The 21984-nt window shown below is 40.5% G+C and overlaps 2 protein-coding genes across 6 annotated transcripts in view; one reads left to right on the plus strand and one right to left on the minus strand.

Annotated features, from left to right (window-relative positions):
- UBASH3A (ubiquitin associated and SH3 domain containing A) overlaps nt 1-16070 on the minus strand; it is a 39518-nt gene extending 23448 nt beyond the window's left edge. The window contains exons 1-7 of one of the 3 annotated variants that reach the window (XM_073359790.1): nt 16013-16070; nt 14838-14964; nt 11083-11136; nt 8753-8939; nt 5500-5698; nt 2878-3047; nt 1593-1801 (exon numbers count right to left, since the gene is read on the minus strand). In XM_073359790.1, coding sequence (XP_073215891.1) covers nt 1593-1801; nt 2878-3047; nt 5500-5698; nt 8753-8939; nt 11083-11136; nt 14838-14950 — 932 coding nt within the window. In that variant the 5' untranslated portion in view covers nt 14951-14964; nt 16013-16070. Of the gene's footprint in view, nt 1-1592; nt 1802-2877; nt 3048-5499; nt 5699-8752; nt 8940-11082; nt 11137-14837; nt 15004-16012 lie in introns of those variants that run through there. The other 2 variants (XM_073359781.1, XM_073359800.1) reach the window with 2 other exon arrangements.
- The window catches only part of TMPRSS3 (transmembrane serine protease 3), a 73500-nt gene that overhangs the window by 20652 nt on the left and 30864 nt on the right, over nt 1-21984 (plus strand). For all 3 annotated transcript variants that reach the window (XM_073359813.1, XM_073359827.1, XM_073359817.1), the window contains 4 exons: nt 1645-1804; nt 8846-8965; nt 18987-19130; nt 20290-20434. In XM_073359813.1, the coding sequence (XP_073215914.1) occupies nt 19113-19130; nt 20290-20434 (163 nt within the window). In that variant the 5' untranslated portion in view covers nt 1645-1804; nt 8846-8965; nt 18987-19112. The remainder of the gene's footprint in view (nt 1-1644; nt 1805-8845; nt 8966-18986; nt 19131-20289; nt 20435-21984) is intronic.

Consider the following 21984-nt stretch of genomic DNA (forward strand, 5'->3'; position numbering starts at 1 on the left):
TAAACCCTCTTAAATGTGTCAGACAGGAAATGATACACAGTTAGCTCCATCCCTTCAAGGATACAGCAAGGACTGTTTTTCAGCTTTTTGTGTAGAAGCTAAGCTCTTATCTATAAATACCATCTGCAGAGCTTGCAACTACAGAGCAAAATGCAGCACAGAGACAGATGCCTTTGAAATGCGGTAAAATCATCAAGATCAAGGTGGCACCTATGTGGGGAAGCAGCCTCCACATTTCCTCATTTCTAATTATCACTGTAACCTCTAACAATGCAAAACAAGAAGAAAGAAGATGCAATAAGCAGAACATAGGCTAAGGGGCCGATCTGTATTGCAGAATATTTTCTTCTAAAATTCATTAAGATTTTTAAGTTACACAGGGACCAAAAAGCATCTGCAGCCACAATCCTTTTATTTTAATGTTCCTAAGCCCTCTAAAAACAACTCACGCCAAATTTGGTATGAAAAGTGTTCTTGGGTTGAGTCTTTGAACGCCAAATTTCAGTGTAGAGTGAGTAACAATCACTTATGTATAAGACACAAATTGGTCTCTGCGCTCATGAAAGAGTTGATAGGACAGACACTCCTCTTCTGTGACACAGGCACAGGGGAACAAACTGGTGAGTAAATGCAACAGGGAGCATGGATGTGGGAGACATTACAGTTCCAGTGCATATTTGTCCCCTGCCCTGAAGTCCATGGAAGCCCTCACGCAAAATCTCTGCATGCTAGAGACCCTGCAGTTTGAGGGGTCATACCAGGGCGGCTGGAGGGCACAGCTCTAGAGAGCATTCTTCAGGGTGTGTTCCCCCTCTAACCTAAGATTTGCTAGCAGAAATTCTTGAAAGATGATCCTTGTCTATATTTTAATAGCTCCAAAAGATGTTTTCCAAACACATAAGCCAACATAGTTTCTTGCTCTGAAGAAAATTAAAGATCAAAAACGAAGGTGAAATATGGGAGAAAGGAGGCATCCCACACAGAATGTGAATATAGGCCTGGTCTCTAATTCTGTTGGTTTGTTTGTCTTTGTTTTGTTAAGTTATGGAGGCAGAACTGGGATACAGTGAATAGCATGAGAGAGAGAGAGAACTAAGAGAAAACAAGAGTAGAAAAAAGAAAGGAAGGAAAAGAGAGCTCCACAACTCAGCCACACACTGTATAGGGTCAAAATTAAATTTCCTGCAACTTGGCTTAATTACAAATAAACTAATGACAGCATGACATAAATTCCAAGCTCAAATCCCCCGCTCCCCCCCCAAGTTTCCTCCTTAAGGACTGTTGATGCTTACTGGCTTACGCTGTGTAATTGTGGATGCCACTTCACTATAAATGTGTACACTGCATGCTATGTTGTGTATCAGACCCTATGCCAGCTCTGCCCAGAGAACCACTCTCACCTCCTTATTTCCCAGGTAGTGTTAAGGCACCCACTTCCTGTAATGGGTCAGCAAGAATCAATCAGCATCTTTGCAGGGTTCCAATACCTTCCAACAGTGTGGGTCAAAAGACCTCAATCACTGCATTTGGGAGCTAATATAGAACAGTACCTATAGCCATGCATGGAAATTACAGAGAGGAGCTTTACTAACCTGTGTTTGACCCAAGTATCTGACTCATTGGCTTTTTCTGTGTAATTTTCAGGAAGAAATCCTCTGCAGCCAGTCCGGTGTGAGGTACCAATCACCCAGCCATCACTAACATCGGATTGTTGTGATCGGTCAACATATATCAAATCTCCAGTATTCAGCATTAGTTCATCAATGTTCTGAGGCTTGTATTGGAAGAGTGCTTGCAAGATCTGGTGGGTAATTTAAAAAAGGAAATGTCTTCAAATGCATGCCAGGTCTCATTTCCAGAACATTAATGTTATCAGTGATGGAGCATTTCAGAGAACAGCTGCTTAACTATGTACCGTAAATTGTTTCTCTATTTTTTTAATACTGTAGCTTATTCTTTAATGACATTTTTCGTTATCATAGAGAAAAAGAGTGTAGTGGACTCTTACACTATATATAAAAATAGACGTTTGTTCAGAAAAATCTCATTTTCTGTAACAAGTGTAGAATAGTTTAAAAAAGACAGAAATATTTGTAGGTATGTTTTCCATAATTTATAATTATCTGGCATATGAAAAAAAATACTGTAAGTTTCATAGTGTTGCACACTAGGCTATCTCTTGTCTTGTACTTAGATTGTAAGATCTGTGGGGCAGGGACTGTCTTTGTGTTTTGTTTGTACGGTGCCTAGCACAATAGGGTCCTGATCCTTATCTAGGGTTCTGAGGTGCTACCATAATTCAAATGATATGCTGTACTTATCTGGTTGGAAAATGGTGAAAATGTCATGAAAAAATTTAGACTTTTTAATGAAAAAACTTCATTGAAAAGTTGAAAAATGTTGACCAATTTTAATCAAGAATCCTTTGAGCAGAAAATCCTCAGGGATATAGTCATGCCCTACATTAGGGTATTCAGCCCTTACCGGTTTTTCCAAGGTAGGTACAGTCAACTAACTTATGATTTTACAGTTATGCAGTGATCTTGCCTGGAAAAATGCTGGTACTTTCAAATACTTCATGCTTATTTTCTGTCTTCTTATTTTCACACTCCATAATAGTCTAAAATTAAGTTTTCCTGTTTGAGTTTGGAATTAGATCTGACTGGTCTGCATATCAACAGCCACACAATGTTGCATGGTTATCTTCCACTGATTTGAGAATACAATTTTTCAGCCAAAAGAAGCACCTTGCATTGTAATGTATACTGAAACTATGAGTTATGCACACTTTTTTGTTCATAAATAAAAAACAAATCTGCTTTAGGAAGGCTTTTAAATACATGACTACAGAAGACTAAGTAATGTTGAACGCTGTACCTGGTAATTTACAAAGCGCATATCTCTAGAATACAGAGCAGCTGTCCAGAGACAGCTTTGTCCTGGGTTGATAGATTTGGCTAATTGTTCCAAAGTCTTTTGATGGTGAGGATAAAACTTATGAGCCAGGGTAAGGTGCAGCTGCTTTGTGCAGGGTTTCACGCGGCAATCTAGGAATAAAATAATAAACCTATAAGGTCACAAAATGAGGTGAAGTGTACCTAGGCTGTTTATTTAGCACCATGAAGCAGAATTTTATTCCATAGGCTTCTGCACAGTATATGAAACAATGTAGTAATCAAAGGCAATCTTTCAGACTATTACACTATTTCCAAGTGAACATTCTTAATCTGGTGATGTGCACAGTTCACCCTTGCTCTAAAAAAATATTTCATTCTTTCTGGTTCACCAATGAATACTCCCTTATTTTCTTCGACAAAATATTACTTCTCAGAAATGAAAATACCATCAACCAAATCCTGCTAAGCCATCAGCTGGTGCACAGTCCACTTGGGTTCTGCAGTTGCATATAACTCCATGGACCCTGAGAGAGGTACTCTCTCTCTCTGTCTGATGCAGCTGCATAGTGCCTATCCTCCATGATCTCATGACCCCACCCCAAACTCCTTTGCACACTTGACTCCTCTCCTTTCCCTGCAACTGTCCTGACTGCCAAACATAGAAATCAGAGTGCTGGAAGATGACATATGGGCAAAGGGGCTGGACCTAGGGATGCTGGGGGTGCTGCTGCACCCCTTGGCTTGAAGTGGTTTCCATCATATCCAGGGTTTACAGTATAGTTCAATGGCTCTTAGCACCCCAATTATACAAATTGTTCCAGCCCCCCTGCACATGGGGAGGCTGTGCCTCCCAATTAGGGTAGCGAGCTGACTGTGAGGAGGAGGTGGCATTACAGCTTGGAGGGAATGAATGGGACACATGGTCAAGAAGAGGTTGCTTAGATAATGGCTTTGAAACAGCCCCCTCCCCTTAGCCCACCTTTCTCTCTCCCACGAGGAGATAGCCTTGGGGTTAAGGGTTCCAGCTATCTCTTTCCCTTCCTCATACAGGAGAAGTACTGGGTGACTGGAGCCCTAGGCCTGCAGTAACCTCTGTTATCCCTGGAGCAGGAGAAAGGAGGTCAGGATCTATGGAGATTGCTTGGTGGGAAATCCATGGCTCCTACCTGCAGAACACTTGTACGCTGATGTGATGAGTGCTAAGGAAAACTCAAAGAAAGACAAATATACAGATCAATCCCCCCCTTGACCTCTTTTGTATCAAGCCTTATTGCACCCATTACTGTCTATATATTATAAGGCTATTTATAATACTCATCACTGTAACATCCAAGAACATACCAGAGCTGTACTGCAAAGTCCTTATTGGACTTCATAGAGTCTTCAGTTCTTCTCCCTTCCCCAGCATAAGAAACATTGCTTTGAATATATCCCTACCTTTCCCTCCTCTTCTTATTGCAGTGTAAGATGGACCCAGCATTTGGCCTTTTGTCTTTTGAATTACACTTACAGATGCTTAACATTAGTCTTTGGCATTCTTAGCAATATTTATTGATTTGACCTGTGACATCAATGTAGTAAACTTCTATTTCAGTATTTCATGTCTCACTTATGCAGTTTTCAAGGATCACTGCGAAGCACAGGTCCCTGAAGGGAAATCTGTAACTCAGTAACAAACCATGAGAGCTGACTAGTCTGTGGGGGCATTGCAGGAATTCCAGACATTTACAGATCTGTTTGGATGCCTATCTTTCTTCCTGCCTCCCTTTCGTCACAGCATGACCTTAGTAACCTGAATGTCACCAAAAGCCAAAGGGGCCCATCACCTTCCCACACTGCCATAACTAAAGAATAGAGCTAGAGGATCTGACATGATAAGACTTTGGCTGATGTATTCCTTCTGGACTCATTTGTTTTCTCTTGCATTTCCTCATCCATGATCATAAAACTCACCATTATCCTAAATTATGTGCCAGGCTTCAAGTTTAAGGGTGGTGAAGTTTTATACTCTCTGTCCCTTTCCATTTTGGAGGCTCAGAACATTAATACTTCACATTATGCTTCCAATTTATGCATTAATTTATTTTTATAAAAAACCCATGACACCTACTAAGGTAACCCCTTGACCTGAAACTGCTGTTTAGCAATGCAACACTGAACAGACATCAAGCCTGCCTCAGAAACCATGGAGATGACCACAGTTAAGTGCCTAAATAGAGAGAGATACACAGTATATATATTTTACAGATAAATCTACCCAGTAATTGCCTACAGAATGTTACAAAGTGAAGGTTTTGCTGAGATTTCTCAAAGATAATAAGAACACCATGAAGTGTTTCTATTAACTGCCATTTTATGTGTCTGGCTTTTGGGAAAAAGAGATATCTTAGGCTGATACATTATGTCTGCTGGGTAAAATAAGAGAGAAAGCAAGGCCCCCAACTCTTCTCATCCCCTGCCCCTCACTTTCCCCAAGCATGATTTTTTCAAAACTTTGGGGCAGGATGGTTGCATGAAGCGAATACCAGAATCTGATCTGAGCCCCATCAGAAATTCAGGAGATACTTAAATTACTACAATTTCCAATTGACATTGATGGTACCTGCCAAGATTGAAGCCTCAGTAGCAAAAGCCACAGCAAACTCTTTGATGACATTTGCATGGGCATCATTAATGAAGAAACCAAGGTAGCTGACAGACGAATGTAGTGATACAGAAATGACAGGTGGGAAAAAATTTATAAACCTGTCACCAACTTTCTTTAGGGCTTCATGCAAGAATTCCACTTTCCGGTCTTCACACTAAAAGAAAACATATGGGGAGCATGCATTACAAACCATCAGCGGCACCCACTGCCTCCTAAACAATTCCTACTGGTCCGTATCCAAACCATAAAACCACTACCATCGTTCGGTATTAGTTGGCACTCCGGCTGGCAGTCACAGCAGAAAGAACAAGTACTGAAGATTCACAGAGTTTACATTACTTTCTTATCCCCTGAAATATTCCACCTAGGACGGGGTTGAGATACATTGTACGGAAGCTTGACAGTGCTGCTGCCCATACATGCTTTCTGTGGTTAATTCAGACTTTGACATCTGACACCTTGCAAGAACACTCTACATGCATTACAAATTAATAAATGTTTATTTCCTATAAATGTCGTTAATGGCCAACTAGTTCCACGGTGTTTGACATTTTGCTATGACACTTGTTCTCTTTATTTTGTAGTCTCAGCAGCATTATACAGTATGAAAGTATAATGAATATAATTTCTTTGTCCAACTGCTCCATCGCGGCACTTTCCATATTGCTTCAATAGATCGTTGTCTAAGCTAATGGCGAAGTGCTGCAAGGATGCTAATGTGCAACTTTGCCAGCAACGAAAGGTCTCTAAAACTTTTACAGATCAATATAGTTTTAGTGATACCCATGCCATTCTTCCACTGAAGTGTACACATTGATCCTTTGGGGGGATGCTGTTTAAGACTCTTTCTGTAGAGAGGTTTCAGAGGAGCAGCCGTGTTAGTCTGTATCCGCAAAAAGAAAAGGAGAACTTGTGGCACCTTAGAAACTAACACATTTATTTGAGCATAAGCTTTCGTGAGCTACGGCTCACTTCATCAGATGCATGCAGTGGAAAATACAGGGGGGAGATTTTATATACACAGAGAACATGAAACAATGGGTGTTACCATACACACTGTAATGAGAGTAACCATTAAATTAGGCTTGAATAAAGACTGGGAGTGGATGTGTCATTACACAAAATAAAACTATTTCCCCATGTTTATTTCCCCCCTCCCCCCCACTACTGTTCCTCACACGTTCTTGTTAACTGCTGGAAATGGCCCACCTTGATTATCACTACAAAAGGTTTTTTTTCTCTCCTGCTGGTAATAGCTCACCTTGCCTGATCACTCTCGTTACAGTGTGTATGGTAACACCCATTGTTTCATATTCTCTGTGTATATAAAATCTCCCCCCTGTATTTTCCACTGAATGCATCCGATGAAGTGAGGTGTAGCTCACGAAAGCTTATGCTCAAATAAATTGGTTAGTCTCTAAGGTGCCACAAGTACTCCTTTTCATTCTGTAGAGAATATCTCGATATTCATAGGGCGTATTATTTAGATTATATTATCTTTAGATTCAGAAAACACTCTGATCACAGGTCAAATTTTCAAAAGTGCCTAAGTTATTTAGGAGGCTAAGTTCCATTTTCAAAACTGACTTAGGTACTTAGGATCTTAAGTCTCATTGATTTTCAGTTGGGCTTTGTCTACACTGGAACTTTGTCTGCAAAACTTGTGTCATTCAGGGGTGTTAAAAAGACAACATGTTAGGTTAAAAGGCATGAACGACAAAAGTTTTACTGACAAGAAGTGCCAAAGTGAACAGCACTTAGTCGGCAGGAGTGCTCTTCTGCCGACTAAGCTGCTGCTGCTTGTCGGGAGCGGAATTTTTTTGTGGGCAGGAGAGCTCTCTCCTGCCGACAAACAGCAGCTACACTGTGCACCTGTTAGCGGCTTGGCTGTGTCACTGAAAGCTATGTAGTGTAGACATAGCCTTAGACTTAGGCTACTAACTGCCAAAGGACAAGATAAATCATAGATAATGTAGACATTGTGGACAACTAGTTTAGACACACTGAATTATATTGAAGCAGAAAACAGTTGCCTGGTGTATGTAATTGCTGTGACTATCTAATATGCAGCAGTTAGTGCATAAAAACTCAGTGCAAAATTACCCTCCTGGGTAGTTTAGGCTTTACAAAGATATTTTGGTGCCAAAAGCATCTAGGTGAATTTCCTGCTTAGGAGCTTTTGAAAATCCCCCTAGGTACCTATCAGCATCTTTAGGCCCCTAAGTCTGTAAATCTGTCTCTAAAGTACTTTTGAAAATAGGATTTAGGCTCCTAAGTCACTTACACACTTTTTAAGATTTTACTCCATGGCAATACTAAGGTATAGAATGTGAGCTGTGATGGGCAGGAGAGCAAATGGAGCCCCAGCCAAAGCAGGAAGAAAAAGCAAAGAGAACCAGCTTTTTTTCTATACCTATTTTTAGTATGTGAAACTTTCTCAACAGTGAGCTGAGAGCAACTACTGTTCTTCCAGTCAGCATCCAAAAACACTGACAAACGAATGCACAGAGGATGTTAAGTAGATAATATGGCTGAGGGTTTGCTTTTCTGTGCACACTGCGTATGCAACTGTTTGCCTAATTTGTATGCTCAGAAGGCAAAAAGAGATACTATTGACCACTTGCACGTGCAAATACATGATTTGCAAATACAGCCATGTTAGCTGCATGTACAAATTAGGTGTGCAGTTGCACCGACATATTCATACATAGAGTTTAAACGATCAGACCTCAAAAAAGCCTAAATCCAGCCACTCTGCTCTCATGAGATTTGAAAATCTCCCTCTAATCCCTACTTCCAGTTCATAACATTTGTTGGCCTGATTATTCCTCAATATCCACCATCTGAATATTTTTATTGATATTTGTAAATGTAGAGGGGAATAAATGCAATTACCTTAGCCTGTGTCCCAGCATACTTTGTGATGGGATACTGTTGCTGGGTTTTCAAAACATGACATTTATTTGAACACACTGACCTTTGCATATTGAATTCCTCATCCATATAATTTTTACACACTACCATTTGTGCTCCTACTTGCAGATAGAAAACAATCACACCTGAGTTTCTCCAATTATGCAAGGAATTATTAGTGCAAAATAATTGTAAGAGCAAGTGAAAATACATGCTCAGGAGAGCCCAGATTTCAATCTTAATTTTACATTAGCATGTTTTTTGTGCTCAATGGAATTGTTAAAGGCTTTCTTACCGTAAAGAAATCACAAAGAGTTATGTGTGGGAAAATCTCATGGGCTTTGTTTCTTGCACATTGGTTCTTGCTCTCTTTCCAAAATTCCTGCAGTTTGTCAAGCAAGGGTCCAGTTGGGCACAAATAGAGCGCGTACTCCTGAGGGATTGGATCATCCAAAGAAGGATCATTACAATGAGAGTGCAACCTGAAATTGAGAGTGCATCGCACAGGGTAAGTTAAGGCACGATTGTGTACACATTCCTCCGTTGCTCTGGTGAAGACATCCACAATAAAAGCAGAGAAAGAAAAGCGACCAGTCGTTACATGAGCAGAAATTCATAATGAAATAAGAACAGATTAAAACTAGAGTTAGTCAAAAAATTCCCCCTTATGATATTTATTGATGGGATGAGGTCTTTTGGTTTTTAAATGAAAATTTTCATTTTTTTTTACATTTGAAAATGAAAACATAATTTTTAGTATTTGAAAACAGAAAACTTGTGGTATTGTTTATTTGATTTTCTCCCCCATTTTCTATTTTGCCATTGGAAAAGGGAGGAAAAGGGGTGGGGGGAGCAAACCACCAAAAAATGAAAAAAAAAAAATTGGGAGGTCGTTTTGAAAAAATAGGTTTAAAAAAAATCCTTCAAAAAACAATTGGCGTTTTTATCCACCTCTAGTTAAAACAACAACAACAAAACAAAACACCCCCACCAGAAAAAAACCCAAAAGAAAATGCATCAACTGAAATTAATAAATCGTAATCCAATCTGTAATAACAGTCATTTTGCTTTGGGAACTGCAGCACGATCCGCTTCTGATTTTTTTCAATTCACAGCATGAAGTAATTTCTGATGGAGCTTGTTTTGTAGCCTATGTTGAACTGGACATGTGCTGGGATGAACATGCAATCCACCACTTGATCACCACTCTGGTGTCAGAAGTATATGCCACATATCAGCATGGTTTGCAACACATGGACCCAGATCCAAAAAATCCAGAACCACCTTCTTTGTAGTATAAACTCTAAGTAAAAGTCATAACTTGTGTCCTCTCAGCCTTGCTGGAAACACAACAAAGAGGAATATACAATAATGCATATTTCAACTGTGCAATGTTCTCATTCTAAGCCTTTGTATCTGGATGATTAACTGTATTTGCCTCACATTGCCCCACTTGGAGCAACATCAGTTGCTTTGTAGGAGGCATTGCTGGTGCTGCGTGCTCTTTTATCTCTCTTCTGTGTCTCACAAATATCAGCACAGAGCGTGGGTTTGAGATTTGACTCAGGTCTGGTCTACATTTAAAAATTAGATTGACCTAGCTACGTCACTCAAGATTGTGAAAAATGTTGTGGCCTGAATGGTGTAGCTGGGTCAAACTAATCCCTTGTGTGGTTGACAGAAGGATTTGTCTGCCCATGTCACTGCTGCCTCTCAGAAAGGTGGAATAACTACATCAACCGAGAAACCCCTTTCCATTAACGTAGGAAGCATCTACACTACGACTCTCTAGTGGCACAGCCGCAGCCTTCCAGCTGTGCTGCTGTAGGGGTATAGTGTAGACATGCCCTTAGATTTGGGATTTAAATTGCAAAATAAATCAGCATCAGCAACATCTCCATACTCCATCACCTGTGTCTCAAGCTGGAGAAAAAAATTCGGATGACCCAAGAATAGCAATTGACATTACTCATGGTCATGCCTATCCTGGATTCTTATTTTTAAAACCGTAAACTCTTAGCCATTCAGCTTGATTTTATAGCCTTTTCCCACCTGGGGTTGTGTTCCCTCCAGTCAATGCCTTTTAACCTAACATGTTCCAAATTCATTTACAATTGTAATCTCTCTGATCTTGAACACCTCCTTTTCTACTTTTGCCTCATGGGCTGAGTATCTAAGCTTTCCTCTCCGATCTATAGTCACCATCCAGTTCCGTGAGAGCGAGAGTTTTTTGTGCACGAATGGAGGTGTGAGAAATTGGACACATTTATTACATAATGATTCCTCACAATCCTCCCTTCCTTGACTATGTCAAAATTAGGTGATCATGACAGCATCCATCCCCCACACCCACAGGTTCTCTCATGTTCCATAAAATAGAACCATCATCTAGGAAGCAGTAACTCTGCTCTTACTTTGTGCAAATAATTTTATGCCTACAAGAAACAAGATCGAATAAAACTATTCCCATAAAGCAAAATAAAGATGAGTTCAGATTTAATTTCATTTTTATCATGAAGTCTGCTAAAGCCAAATCCCGTGGGGAAACAGCCCATAAGCAGCTACATTTCATTCAGTTTCATGTGAAAGTACTCCTGGGGAAACTGTAAATTGTTTCATTCTTACCACTTTGAAGCCTCTTCTGCTGTCTTGTGTCCCGTAGCAGCCAAAGCTTTTTGCCTAAGGAAAATAAAGTGGATTCACCATGAGAAAAGAATAGATGCAGTAAGACAGCAAATTCTCCTTTGAGTTCTGGAGACTTTTCCTTAATACACTGTATAAGCATGATTTGTACAGTATATGGGCCCACATTATTATCAGAGATGAGTCAAACAAAATCTCAGCTCCAAACACTGTATTTGGGCAGAACCAAAACCTTAGATCCAAACACTCTTATACTTGGGATCTGGAAATCTGGATCCAAATTTTCCCAAAGGAGTCAGTGTTTGGTTTCTGCCCATTAGAGAGACAGATTTGAGCCACAAGTTCAGGGATTTTGGTTCAGGTTTGGTGTTTTGGTTCAGGTCTATCTCTAATATGTAATTACTGTTCTATGGAACCAAATTATACCCAAATTCAGTTTCTTTTTCTATCAGGGCAGTATGTTCCTGCACATACACGTCTTTGAGACCGAGTCGAGTTTCTTGGGGTGGGGGAGGTGGGGAGAAGTCCAGCAGAGGAACTGGAGATTTCAGCCTGGCCACAATTCTAAAACTCACTATGACTCGTGTGTTTCTTTTGCTACACCCAAGAGACAATATTTGCTACACTTGAAACAAGATTTTCTGCCTGTTGGGGTCTTGAAGCCAAATTTGTAACATTTAATTCCCTTCTGTTCAAGTTCTTATACTGCATCCAGCCCTGTAGTATCTGTGCACCTTCCAGCAGCACATTAAACAGTGCGGCTGATCTCATGTGCTTTTTTCTGTCTTCTTCGCCCCAGGGAGAAAATTGTATGTGGATTTGTAAATAAAGAATTAAACGTGTTACTTATGTATGACATGCTGTGTCCTTTTATTACTGAAGGCTCAACATGGCCAAAATACAACTCTTAATCTTTCCCCCAAGCCCTCCCGCTACTTTCTTTCTTGAGCACTGTGGACACCACCACAATCCTTCCTGTCACTCAGGCCAGTAAACTGGGTGTCAGCTTTGAATGACTCAGACCTCTCTTTAGGACCTTATGTCCTAACTATGTGCAAATCTTGCTGATTCTTTCTGCACAACATCTCTAAGGTATGACCTTTCTCATCCGTCCTCACCGCCAACACTCTCATCCAGGCTCTCATCATCTCGTGTCTTGATTACTGCAACATCCTTCTCTCTGGCCTTGACAAATGCAATCTTACCCACTCATATCCATTCAGAATGCTGCTGTGAAGATCACTGGTTGCTTTAATCATGTCACCCCTCTTTTTGCCTCCCTCCACTGGCTCCCCTTTCTCCATAGCATCACGCATAAGCAACTTGTTTTCACTTCCAAGGCCCTTCAGCAGCGATCCCTACCCTACCTATCATCTCCCATACACTATCAAGAGGTCAGCTCCTGCCTTCTCTTTGCCAATGCCATCCTCCGTCAATTTTCAAATGAGCTTTTGTTCTTTCTCCCATGCAACCCCCAACTCTTGGGAATGCTCCCGGTCAACATCTACAAAGCCAAATCATTGTTTTCCTTCATTTTCCTCCTTAAAACTATCCTTTGCCATTAGGCTTATAGAAAACTTGACAGATGGCTAGGCAGCTGGGGTGCTGAGACCTCTGCCTACCATACCAATCAGCATTGTCTCATTGTTTCCTTGTGCCGGTCTGTATCTATCTGTTGTCTCAGCTCATATTAGGACTTTAAGCTTATTGAAGCAGCAACTAGGGTTCTTCTGTGTTTGTATAGCACCTTGCCCGGTGGCATCCTGGCCTGTGACTAGGGCTCCTGTGCACTTCCACAAAGCAAATAGTAGACAATAAGGCAATTTAATGCAAAAATGGATCCTAGGTCTACAAAGATCATTCAAACAGAAAGGAGAAGAGTTCTTAAATATATATATTTTAAAGTACTGTTTTAGAAAAAGAATAAACTACCAGATCCCTGTCTGGAAATGCTAATAACAATGAGTACTCTAAGCCTGGGGTTAACATGCTGCTGAGATTCTGCCTGATTCCCATTTACACGAATGCTCCTTTAAACTGCTCCATGTAAAGGGGCCTTAGTGTAAAAGAGATTATGGCACTGCAGCTCTGAATCATGTAAGATCAGGATATCTTAAATATATATATTTTAAAGTACTGTTTTAGAAGAAGAATAAACTATCAGATCCCTGTCTGGAAATGCTAACAACAATGAGTACTGGTTTGGGCCAGGCCAGGAATGCTGAATGGCTGAAATCAGGAACTGAAAACACATGCAAAAGGTTTAAAAATAATAACCAAAGTTTCTAAGCTCAGAAAGTTGTTCGATTCAAATTTTAGGCAAAAATCCAGGCTACTTTTTAAATTTTATCCAAACTTGCTCAACACTTTGACTATTTATCTAACTGTTTCCTTTACACTAGAAAACACAAATACAGTCCATAGGTAGCACCACTGTGCTTTAAAGATTTGAAGAATTTAGACTACAGAGCCAAAAATTTTCAAAACTGGACACTCGTTTTGGGTATCTCAGTTTTGGGATGCCCGATGGGAAAGACCATGAGCCAGATTTTCAGAAGACCTGTGTCCCCAAAATTTCAATTGACATATAATGGGAGTAATGGGAACTCAGTACGTCTGAAGTCAGGCCCAAGGTGTCTAAAGCTGGCACCTGAAAATAGAGGGCTCTTTAGAAAATTAATTCTATACTTTTGATACTGACATAGTTGCTTCACTGGTTGGTTTTATTTTCAGTAAGAAGCCAACATATATATATATATATAAAAACAGATTATGAAGATGTACTATAGTCAGTTTTAAATTCACATTGATGGATCCTTATTTCACTCTCTGTCTCTCACACATGCACACACACACACACATTAAGGAATTTGCAGGAAAGGGAGTAAATTTTTGAAGAATGAGATTTTCACACAGGAAAATTAAACTGCCCAACTGTCACTGAGTTGAGGACCTAGATTCCCCCATATCCCTTTGAAAATCTCACATAAAATGTGCTTATCCCATCTGAAGATGTTTGGGGGAAAAGTGACCTTAATACTGCATTTTTCTTTAATGCAGAGTCAAATTCTGCCCACAGTTACACTGCTCCCTCACAGGGGTTGCCAGTATAACTGAGGACAGCATTTGTATTTTTCATGGAGCTACTATTTTCCCCTCTTCCCTTTGGCATGTAATTTTTTAACATGATCCTAAACTGAGAAAAATTCTTTATGGAATAAAAAGAGTAAAAATGACAGTTATATTGAATAGTTTTATATATTTAAAAACAGGAAGACAATGTCTTGTGAAAAATAAACCCAGTCTCTAATGTCGTACATATGGTAAGATGCCTTTGCTTTGTCGTAGAACCCAGCATAGGCTAAAAGGTGTCTTTAAACTTAACTGCGTTACAGCAAAAGTGATGAATGAAAAATGTGACTCGTTTTTGGTAATCCTGTGGGAGATAACTGAGTGCATCAAGTGTTTAATACATTTTACAATCTCTCAACCCAAAAGTGGATAGTTTTTAGATTTAGATATAATAAATGGATGCACTGTAGGTTCTTTTTAGGATAAGATTAATACGCCACAAAATGCTATAAATTAAGCCCAAAGCAGAAGATCTTATCCACATACAGAAACATCCCTGTCAAGCTGTTGCCTGTTTTCTCTATTAAAAATGCAAGCTGTCTGTGTTCAAATTTTTATGAGAAAATTCTTTTAATATATTGAGGTAACTTAAAAATACTACTCACGCTGTATGTGCAGGGAATCCCATAGATAAGAGGGATTCCAGTAAAGCACAAGTGCTTCTGTTTCTGACTTTGTTCAAGACCTTCGAATATAGTTGTGTTTCAGCCACTGCCATCTCTTCCACTCCTCCTGTGAATGTATGTTCAGTACAGGCAGAAATTAGTAGAGAGAGAGAGAGACAGAGAGAGAGGGAGGGAGAGGCAGCTAAGATAAAAAAACCTCAAAACCCTTGTGATCTTTTTGACAAAAGCTGATATCCTGTTTTCATAGCATGTTAGTCTTTGCACTTTTACTTTAGGGTGGTTGAAAGGCAAGAAATATATGCAGTCTTTGTATGCCTGCCGCAGACTGTAGCACAAGACTAACCTAGTATATGTCCACAGTATAGCACAATGCATAGTAAGTGCAAATTTGCTTACAGCAGGGAACTGAATCTCTCACTTTCAGATCACCATTTTAAATGCACCCCAAGGCAGTAATGAGTCAGTGAGCATGAGCTGTTACCATGCATTGGTTGTCCAGCGGCACACGTGAAATAAGTTGGTGGTCTGAATCTGGTTCTTAGCGGACAGATTTCCGCCTCACAGAACCAGCACCACAGCTGGGCCTCTTGTTGGCACCCCCATCAGACAGGCTAAGAACTGAATGAGTATGGAGGCTGAAATAGAATTTCTCCTTTAAAGGTGGCCCCTCCAGGTCAGCTTCAAAGCACGTAGGTTAGGCAGCATGGGAGAAATTGTACTTCCACAGCCTGAGCTGCTCTTGGCAATCAAGCACGAAGACCAATGATGTACTGGGTAAACTAAAGCATTCCCTTGATGACTCAGCAGCAGGGAGAGACAGGATATCAGACTCTCCAGTTTACACACTATAGAGCGAGTTTAAAATGGCCAGAGATTGCCCAGAAAAAATCCCCACATGAGGGGAATCTCCACTGAATCTCCTCTGCCTCCTGTGCTGCCATGTCTCTCCTGGCACAAGGGTGGGGGGGCTGGGGGGGCAGGGTGTATATCAGGGGCTGGGAGAGGGAAAGGGTCATCAAGGAACAGGAGAGGGCATGGTAAAGCAATCCTTTGCTATGCCTGATTCTCCACTGCTGTAAGGTTCCTGAGGGCCCTCATGTCAGTGATGCAAGTTGAAGATGCCTCCACACCTGAAGCAGGAAACGTTAACTTACGCCAGGTCCTAGTGGCTGAGGATCAGGGAGTTGTGACTAGTTCCCTAACAGCCTCCCCTCAGGCATACTGGGGAATCAAACCCAGGTCTTCCGAGGCTGAGCTCAGGGCAGCCGAGGATCAAACCCATGATCTTGCTCAGTACTCTAGGAAAAAAGAGAAATATTAGTCATTTCCATCCGTAGACAAGCCAATTCTGCTTTCACTCCTGCCTCTAACTGAACCAAAACTGAACCTTTTTGAACAGTTTTTTTCTTTTTTCTCCTTTTTTTTAAATGCCTCTGCTTCCTAATTCCTGCAATGACCAGAAGCAGAACTGCCAAAATAAGCAAAAAGAAAAGGAGTACTTGTGGCACCTTAGAGACTAACCAATTTATTTGAGCATAAGCTTTCGTGAGCTACAGCTCACTTCATCGGATGCATTCAGTGGAAAATATAGTGAGGAGATTTATATACACACAGAACATGAAAAAATGGGTGTTTATCATGCACACTGTAAGGAGAGTGATCACTTAAGATGAGCTATTACCAGCAGGAGAGTGGAGGAGGGGATGGGGGGAGAAAAGCCTTTGTAGTGATAATCAAGGTGGGCCATTTCCAGCAGTTAACAAGAAAGTCTGAGGAATGGGGGGGGGGGGGGGAAGGGGGAAATAAACAAGGGGAAATAGTTTTACTTTGTGTAATGACTCAACCACTCCCAGTCTCTATTCAAGCCTAAGTTAATTGTATCCAATTTGCAAATTAATTCCAATTCAGCAGTCTCTCCTTGGAGTTTGTTTCTGAAGTCTTTTTGTTGAAGAATAGCCACTTTTAGGTCAGAAATCGACCGCTATTCCTACCTACATGCCTCCAGCTTTCACCCAGACCACACCACACGATCCATTGTCTACAGCCAAGCTCCAGGATAGAACCGCATTTGCTCCAACCTCTCAGACAGAGACAAACGCCTATAAGATCTCTATCAAGCATTCTTACAACTACTATACCCACCTGCTGAAGTGAAGAAACAGATTGACAGAGCCAGAAGAGTACCCAGAAGTCACCTACTACAGGACAGGCCCAACAAAGAAAATAACAGAATGCCACTAGCCGTCACCTTCAGCCCCAACTAAAACCTCTCCAATGCATCATCAAGGATCTACAACCTATCCTGAAGGACGACCTTTGCTCTCACAAATCTTGGGAGACAGGCCAGTCCTTGCCTACAGACAGCCCCCCAACTTGAAGCAAATACTCACCAGCAACCACACAACAGAACCACTAACCCAGGAACCTATCCTTGCAACAAAGCCCGTTGCCAACTGTGTCCACATATCTATTCAGGAGACACCATCATAGGACCTAATCACATTAGCCACACTATCAGAGGCTCATTCACCTGCACATCTACCAATGTGATATATGCCATCATGTGCCAGCAGTGCCCCTCTGCCATGTACATTGGTCAAACTGGACAGTCTCTACGTAAAAGAATAAATGGACACAAATCAGATGTCAAGAATTATAACATTCATAAACCAGTTGGAGAACACTTCAATCTCTCTGGTCACTCGATTACAGACCTAAAAGTGGCAATACTTCAACAAAAAAACTTCAAAAACTGACTCCAACGAGAGACTGCTGAATTGGAATTAATTTTCAGACTGGATACAATTAACTTAGGCTTGAATAGAGACTGGGAGTGGATGGGTCATTACACAAAGTAAAACTATTCCCCCCCCCCCCCCCCGTTTCTCAGACTTTCTTGTTAACTGCTGGAAATGGCCCACCTTGATTATCACTACAAAGGGTTTCCCCCCTCCCCCCACTCTCGTGCTGGTAATAGCTCATCTTAAGTGATCACTCTCCTTACAGTGTGCATGATAAACACCCATTTTTTCATTTCTGTGTGTATATAAATCTCCTCACTGTATTTTCCACTGAATGCCTCCAATGAAGTGAGCTGTAGTTCACGAAAGCTTATGCTCAAATAAATTGGTTAGTCGCTAAGGTGCCACAAGTACTCCTTTTCTTTTTGCAAATACAGACTAACATGGCTGCTACTCTGAAACCTGCCAAAATAAGGTAATAAAAGCTGTTCTTGTCACAAAGGTGTCCTGACTACGAGGAGGAAGTATCAGAAATATTGTACAACCTCCTTTTCTTGTAAGAGTTCAACTCCCATCTTGCAGAGCCAAGTCTGAATAAGATTCCTCTGAAACTTTTGAGATTCTCCCATCATTAGTAAATGCGACTAACCTAGTCTAAAATATTAGCACTCTCATTAGGGAAGCCACAGTCTCTCAGTAGCCCTGTCTTCACTTCTACATACCAGCATGGCTTTTCAGCTTGCTTCACAACCTCCCGTTCCCCTCCCGTCAAAAAAAGAAAAAAAAAAAAAAGATGATCAAAACAAGATCATGACTATACTGTTATTCTGACCAGGATTTTTCATTTCAGCTGCTCCATGAGCTTCTGAGTTTAGAGCATGTGGAATTTTCCCATTGGCTCAAGTGCACAATTTTCAAAATTATGGAGGTGGAATTCTTTTCATAGTTAAAATGCAGATCTATCCTGGGAACTATCTTTTGGTTTGCTCTTTGCCTCATGCCTGCTGGGTGCATTTAGCAAAGAGCACACCAAATTCACAAAGAACAATGCAACCAGGTAAAGGGCCTACTGTGCCAAACTGACTAGCTTTGAGGGGCTCATTCACCAGAGCCCAGAATTCTGGCATATGCTTTTCTCCAGCCACTTTATTTAGGATAAATGGAACAAGCAAGCACACCTGTGACTTAATCTTTGGAGCGTTTCCTCTCAGACAGGTTCACGAAAAGGTTTACAAATACCACAATATTACCTTACCTGATTACACTGATTAAAAGAGTTGCTGAGTTTTTGCCTTCCTGGTATCCATAGCTATGTCATCCTAGGCTACCTGATATCTATGACCAGGCTGAATTACACAGACTACAGTAATAATGTCATTTGTTACAGTGGTTGAGCCGGCAATTCTGGGTGGTTTGATGAAAATATTTCCTGAGTGGTCTGGTTTAACAACAACTAGATTTCCCTCTGGCTTATTGCTATAATGAAAAAAAGAACATATTTTTGTTTTTAACGATGACGTCTCAAGAAGAGGTGAGTAACACCCTACACCAGAGTAAATAATGATTCTCCAACATTTTGTAACTGTATGTCATGTGTCTTAATGCTGTTTTATTTCCAGAGCAGCAACACATGTAGCAATGAAGGTATTCTTTATGTTCAGAAACCATTTGCAGTAGTATGCTCTTTCCTTATTTCTGCCCTAAAAACAGCAATTTATTCAATACCTCTTGAAATTTTTAGTTACCAGGAATGTCTATTATATCTGAGAGAATGAGAGAAAAGTTGTATTTTGATAGATAATGCTCTGCTAGATGGTGAAAAGATATTCTACGTTCCCTAAAAGTTGGTGGCAAAGCTGAACTATACTTTGTCCAAGGCAAACATTTCCTGGGCCTGATATTCTGGATTTACAGCACACTAGCTCCTCTGACTTTAAAGCATTTACTCCTGATTTACACCAGTGTGAGTGCAGAATCAGACCCACTATGTCATTGATTGTACAGAGCTTACAGAATCAGATACCGAAGTTTTCTGTATCCTATACCTTCCTGTTAATTTTAAAATGTAAGGTTTATTTACCCAGAATTACATTTTAATTTCAGTTTGTGATCTGCATACAACATTCAAAGGTTCTTCAGCATAAGCTAAATGGGAAGTCCGACAGATCAGAGCAGGCTTTGCACAGTTCATAACTTATACTTTCCTTTACAGTATTTACAGTAGCAATTAAAAAGCACCCTGTGGAAAATGCCTTGACATTTAAAGAAGAAGCTTGTCAGAATTTCTTGATGTGGTGAATGAATTACTCTAAATAACTGTGGTTATAGGCAGGCTCGAGCAACATTTTAGTTTCAGTAAATTGCTGGTTAATGCTTGCTAATTAGCTGTCCATCTGTGCAAGTTGCTGAGTGCCCCAGTTCTCACTGAAGTCAATGGGAATTGCATGAGCTCCTCAGTAACACACAGGAGGTGCTCAGCATCTTGCAGGATGAGGCTATTTTGAGGCAAAGAGAGAGCAGGCCTGGAAGCTGTCCCTGGATTTGCTTTGTATCAGCTGTTCATTCCAAAAGTGTGCTCAAAGCAGGGCCCCCCAACAAAAAAAAATCATCACCACTAGAAAGGCATTGGGGTGGTATGAGGAGAATGAATAGTCGGTTTTAAAAGTGACTTCTGTTCTTTGTTGGTCCAGGTACTGGAGAATAATCCCAATACTGGACATTCTGAAATCACCTCTGTTACTGAAGACAAATTGCCAGGAGCTGAAGTTCATTTTTTCTACAAAAGATTTTTCAGCATACAACAAGCAAAAGTAGATCCCAGTGCAAATGGACTTGGTAGGGACTCTACATCCCTTTGTAATGTGTACAGTCAGGGGGAGTCAATGGTTTTTTGTCATCATCCAAATGTATTGGTCAAGGTCCAGACTCCAGAGGAAAAAAATAATAACAATGATAATAATAAGTAAATGAAAACAGATTTGGCCTGTGGTCTGCCTATTGACTACCCCTGCTTTATGTAGTAATTTAGCCTTGCAAAACTATACTTACACAAACAGGGTACATTTTTTTTTATTAGTGAGAAAGTAGCACTTATTTTTTTCACTAGCTTCATTGGGTGAGAGTGGGTGAGGACATTTTTTGCCTGGGCGGATATGTTTCCATGACACTTTTGCAAGGCTGCATTATTCGTATAGTTTCATCCGGGTAGTAGATTATTTGTTTTTTACTTCAGATATGACACAATTTTGAATGTTTGATATGAAACCTTCCAAGTCTGGAAATCCATATCATTAGAAAAAGGCAATGCAGTAGAGTAGGTCACGGATAGCAGAGTATGCATTTTGGTTACATTCTCCGGGCCTGATCTTGTTCCCATTGAAACCAGTGACAAAACACACATTGACTTCAGTGGGAGCAGAATCAGACCTAAGGTCATAGGTAAAGCAATATTAATTCACACAGACTATTTAACTAAGACAGCTGCAAAATATTCATTATGACACCTGAAACCAGATAACATTTCCTGATTTCACATTTTGCTTGTCTAAGAGATTTGCTCAATTTCTACTGAACAGGTTTGAGTGAAACTGGATGAAACTCAGCAGTTTTGTCTGAGCTTCAAGTTTTTGCAAATCCAAAATTCAAAGGTAGGTTTAGGGGTAGGGTGGGCACAGCTGCATGAATCAAAACTGAAGACCTCCTGTATATGTAAATGGCACATTTCCATTATTTACACTTGCTTTGGCCTTTGTGTATGAAATAGGAATAATTCCCCCCCGTCCCCCCAAAGCCATCCATATGTTCAGTGGAAACTGTTGCCTCTCTTGTTGATCCACTGCTATGGATTCCTGCTCTTTAATCCATTTCACAGGAATAGGCTAGGTCTCTATTCCTGCCTCTACCATTGATTGACTGTGTGACTTTGACCAAGGCAATGAGGCTCAAATTTGCAAAAATCACTTCTAATTTTGGGTTCAGTTTTCTACACCTATATTTCTAACTCTATTGCTCCAATTAGCCTTGCTTCAAAAGCCAAAGATCTAGAGCTTTATTCTTGCCCTGTACTTTTGCTTTCTTCTGCCATCTCCTTTATATGTGGGCCTATCTATCATCTCTTCCAAAACACTGGCCAATTTTGTCCTTCTCTTGATTCTGTCCTGCCTCTGTTTCAATTTTTAGCATCTCTTATTCACTTCCAGTCTTTGCTCTGGATCTTTATTTTTCAGACTTTAGGAAATGCAGTGTGCTGCAGCTAGACTTACTTCCTCACTGTCACAAGTGGACCCATACCACCTCCTTCCTCTTCACTGGATTTCAGTTGTCCCGAATACAGCAGACAATGTAGCATCCAGCCAGAGATGATGGTAGCAGAGAGTGTCAGAAGT

This window comes from Lepidochelys kempii, chromosome 1, assembly GCF_965140265.1.
Source record: "Lepidochelys kempii isolate rLepKem1 chromosome 1, rLepKem1.hap2, whole genome shotgun sequence".
Lineage (NCBI taxonomy): Eukaryota > Metazoa > Chordata > Testudines > Cheloniidae > Lepidochelys > Lepidochelys kempii.